This window comes from Littorina saxatilis, linkage group LG6 (assembly GCF_037325665.1).
Source record: "Littorina saxatilis isolate snail1 linkage group LG6, US_GU_Lsax_2.0, whole genome shotgun sequence".
Taxonomy (NCBI): Eukaryota; Metazoa; Mollusca; class Gastropoda; order Littorinimorpha; family Littorinidae; genus Littorina; species Littorina saxatilis.
Window position 1 is genome coordinate 37,199,938 of NC_090250.1, and position 4,019 is coordinate 37,203,956.

The following is a 4,019-nucleotide window of genomic DNA, read 5'->3' on the forward strand; positions in this document are numbered from 1 at the left end:
TTCTGTTCTTTATGCACATTATATTTGATTGCAAAAACGTTTCTGTGATATGCTATGGTTTTTGTTTGTTTGTTAGTTAGTTTGTTTGCTTGCTTGCTTGCTTGCTTGCTTGCTTGTTTGTTTGTTTGTTTGGTTGGTTGGTTTGTTTTGTTGTGTGTGTCTTTTTTTTTTTTTCTGTGTGTCTTTCTGTCTGTTTGCATATTTTAGATTTAATAGTATATATATAATCTGATCTGTGTGATTGGAAGGCGATTGATAAAGATGAAATCAAGCTATAATGATGAGTGTGCAGTGTACGACAAAATGAAAAGAGAAACTATCTTTTGGGAACAAAATTACAGATGTGAACATTTCCGTATACAGAAGGAGAAAAAGACGTACGTGCGAAGTAAAAAGAAGAAACTTGAGTTTTGGAAACAAATGGAATTATATATTTGGGTACACTTGGATAAACAGATAAAGTTAACTGTGCATGAAATCATGTTTGGAGTTAAAAATCGAAAAATGCATGCAACTCTGTTGAAAGAACTAAACTGCATAATTTTGGTTGCTATAAGTATTTATAAGAAAACCAAGGCTTCAATGCCTCTTTTTGTTATCTTGGAAAGGCAACTGCAGATCAAGACAAATATTTAGTACATTTTTTTTAATAAAAAGTTCCAAGACAAATATTTAGTACTTTTTTTTTTTATCTCTTTCCCTCTCTCTCTCTCTCTCCCTCTCTCTCTCTCTCTCCCCCCCTCTCTTTCTCTCTCTCTCTCTCTCCCTCTTTCTCTCTCTCTCTCTCTCTCTCTCTCTCTCTCTCTCTCTCTCTCTCTCTCTCTCTCTCTCTCTTTCTCTTTCTCTCTGTCGCTCTATCAGTACAGAAAGATGTCTTTATAATGAATTGTCAGAATGTATTCCAAATGAGTGTGGTCAATTATCGATCTATACATCCGTAGATGCCTTTCATTTGTTTCATGAATGTTAATACTATAGACTTTTTGAGTGGTAAACGTTGAAGGATGAAAGAAAATATATTGTGAGTGGACGGATGCATGTTATTCATTAAAAGCCCCACAATGATGTGCTTGGCAAAAAAAACAAAACAAAAAAAAAAAGAAGAAACTAAAGCACAAACGTTTGCAAAACGTAAACCACACGCATGTATTTAACAGAAAATCTCTTGCAACTTTTTCTTTCTTAGATACTCATTAAAACATAGTTCAGAGAGGTGTGCTTAATGTCTAACTTGACGAATTTAGAATTGAAATCACAAAAACGTTTGAGATGAAATGGAATAAAAATGCAAAATCTCCCAATATACTTCTGAAAAAAATCTCATCCTCAAATAATATTAACAGCTATTGTGTTTTCAGCGTAGCAATAGGGTCCGATATTTAGACGAGACAAGTATAATGCCGACGAGTCGAAGACGAGTCGCATTAGACTTGTTCGAGTCTAAATATCAGACCCTATTGCTACGCTGAAAACACAATAGCGATTATATTGTTGTTCTGACCTTGATTTGTTGTTCCAAACTTACAAAATGACAGTTTTTGCGTCGATGCGTTGATCTCAGGTTTTGATAGCAGACGCCGTTTCTTATGCGCATTAGTTTTGCGCAGGCGCCACACTGACTTTGGAAAAAAGCTCGATTTGACAACACAGTTTGTAAACAGCTTTTTATTAGTTCATTCGTATACAACAAAAAGAAGTTTGAGTTTTTTTAATTTTGAACAAGACTACTTATGAAGAAGACCAAAACACAACATCAACGGAAAACTAGAAACAACTGAAGAACTAGGATGCAACAAGGGGAGGAGAAGAGAACAGCTAATCTGTACAACGCGAGCAGACGGCAGCGAAGTTTTCAGTTTGGGTGAATGGCATTTATACTTGTCTCGTCATGAAGCGAAGTTTTCAACCTCAGTTATAAACGACTACATGAATGTTAGTGCCATGGGTTGTACATCAATACTTCAGAGGGGAAGTGGGGTATTTAGTGTGGAGTTACGAGATAAGAAAAGCCGAATGCGAAAGTTTGTGTCGGCACACAAAAACGGCTGTTCCGTTTTACTCCCCTGTTTGTACTACATCTTTCGACTTTGGGCATTTTGTGGTGTTTAGGGACAGAAAATAATTGGTTTAGTCTTGTTTCCTCGGGAAGTTAGCAGAAAAGGGTATGCTATCGACATTTGTAAAGCTGAAAAACATTCCCGAGAAGAATTCCAAGTTGTCAGTGTATGCCGCTGTTGTCGATTGAAACATCGTGTGGTACAGATGGGTAAACCGGAACCATGCGTCTTTGTTATTGCCAATATGCTTTTGGATATTGGCAAAAATGGCCGACTTCCGTAGCATTATGCTTTGATGATCGGAAGAGACCATCCAATCACAGCCCCTGAATTCCCCCACGTGTCCATCAGAATAGCTATATAAGTAAATGAAAGGGTATCTGACAGAAATATAACCCCCCGCGGGTTAGGGGAAAGAATTTACCCGATGCTCCCCAGCATGTCGTAAGAGGCGACTAACGGATTCTGTTTCTCTTTTTACCCTTGTTAAGTGTTTCTTGTATAGAATATAGTCAATTTTTCTAAAGATTTTAGTCAAGCAGTATGTAAGAAATGTTAAGTCCTTTGTACTGGAAACTTGCATTCTCCCAGTAAGGTAATAGATTGTACTACGTTGCAAGCCCCTGGAGCAAATTTTTGATTAGTGCTTTTGTGAACAAGAAACAATTGACAAGTGGCTCTATCCCATCCCCCCGCCCCCCCTCCCCCTTTCCCCGTCGCGATATAACCTTCGTGGTTGAAAACGACGATAAACACCAAATAAAGAAAGAAAGAAAGACAGAAATATAAAAAAAAAAAACTATCAACATTTCTAAATATTGAAAACACAAGAAAATAACATTACTTACTATCAGCTTGCTAACAGAAATCCAACATAGAAACGGCGATCATCCGAAAAGGGAAATCTTCACAGAAGAAAAATCCGCACAAACAAAAACACATGCATTAAGACCCAACAACCAACAGAACAGGAAAGCAGAAAACCCGCTCCACTCACCTTGAACATGACCATAAACTTTTACGAAGCTGCTGTGGAAGTGACCGACAGCAAAAACCGTAAACAGTGGCTCTAAGCTTCAGTGGCACGCTTTCTTCTCTGTCAAGTCTGAGTGACCTGAAGATGTCCCTCCCGTCTCCTCCCGATAGGACAACCCGAACCGTGATGTGGGCAACCACGGGAAAGGCGAAGGAACGGCGTTATCTGCGGTGTGAGGCACCACTACGAAGTTATAAATATATAGCATCGTAAATGCTATAAATATCTCCCGATGGCCCCTCCCACGAGCGGACACCTCCAAAGGGAGGGCACTGCTGCTGCTCGCAGTTGTGTGAAGTACCTCAGTAAAGAAAGGACACGCTCGATATTTGCTGCTGTGAAGGTCTTTCCTTGATAGGTACAACTGTATGAATATATCTAACATATGCTGTCCAAATGTTGCCTTAAACGGTTTATGCAGTAGCCTGCATTTGAAACGGATACAACCAAACGCTGAAGAAAAAACAGAAGAGGATTCAAGAAGGAATTTTCCTCTCTAAAACTAAAATTCAAACTATCTTGACAACACAAACTGGTTATGTTTTCTAAGATTTATAAAACAAAACAAAAACAGAGCTGTGGGTGGTTTTTTCCGGTTTTTTTCATATCACATGTATTGTTGAACAAAATCAACGGTTATAAGCTATTTTCTAAATTGACCTCACTTTCTTTGCAAGTGAACATTGATATCCTCAACACATTCTAATAAGTCCATCAGAAGTATATTAGTCAACCGGTTTGGTTGTGTGGTTTTTTTTATAAAGAAAGTAAGTACAGCAAACATAACAAAAACCCTGCAACGGTGATTTGTCCACATAAAGAAATAAGACAGGTGTTACAAGCTGAACTAAAGTAAACGTACATCTGCTCGAACAGTGTTGGTCTACGAACGGTAAAGCACAAACCATACCTTTGCTATCTTGCCA

The 4,019-nt window shown here is 38.2% G+C and overlaps 1 protein-coding gene across 2 annotated transcripts in view; it reads right to left on the minus strand.

The window, feature by feature from the left end:
* Positions 1 to 4,019, minus strand: part of LOC138969136 (uncharacterized) — a 21,156-nt gene extending 17,137 nt beyond the window's left edge. The window contains exons 1-2 of one of the 2 annotated variants that reach the window (XM_070341853.1): positions 4,004 to 4,019; positions 3,055 to 3,258 (exon numbers count right to left, since the gene is read on the minus strand). In XM_070341853.1, coding sequence (XP_070197954.1) covers positions 3,055 to 3,069 — 15 coding nt within the window. In that variant the 5' untranslated portion in view covers positions 3,070 to 3,258; positions 4,004 to 4,019. The other variant, XM_070341854.1, reaches the window with a different exon arrangement.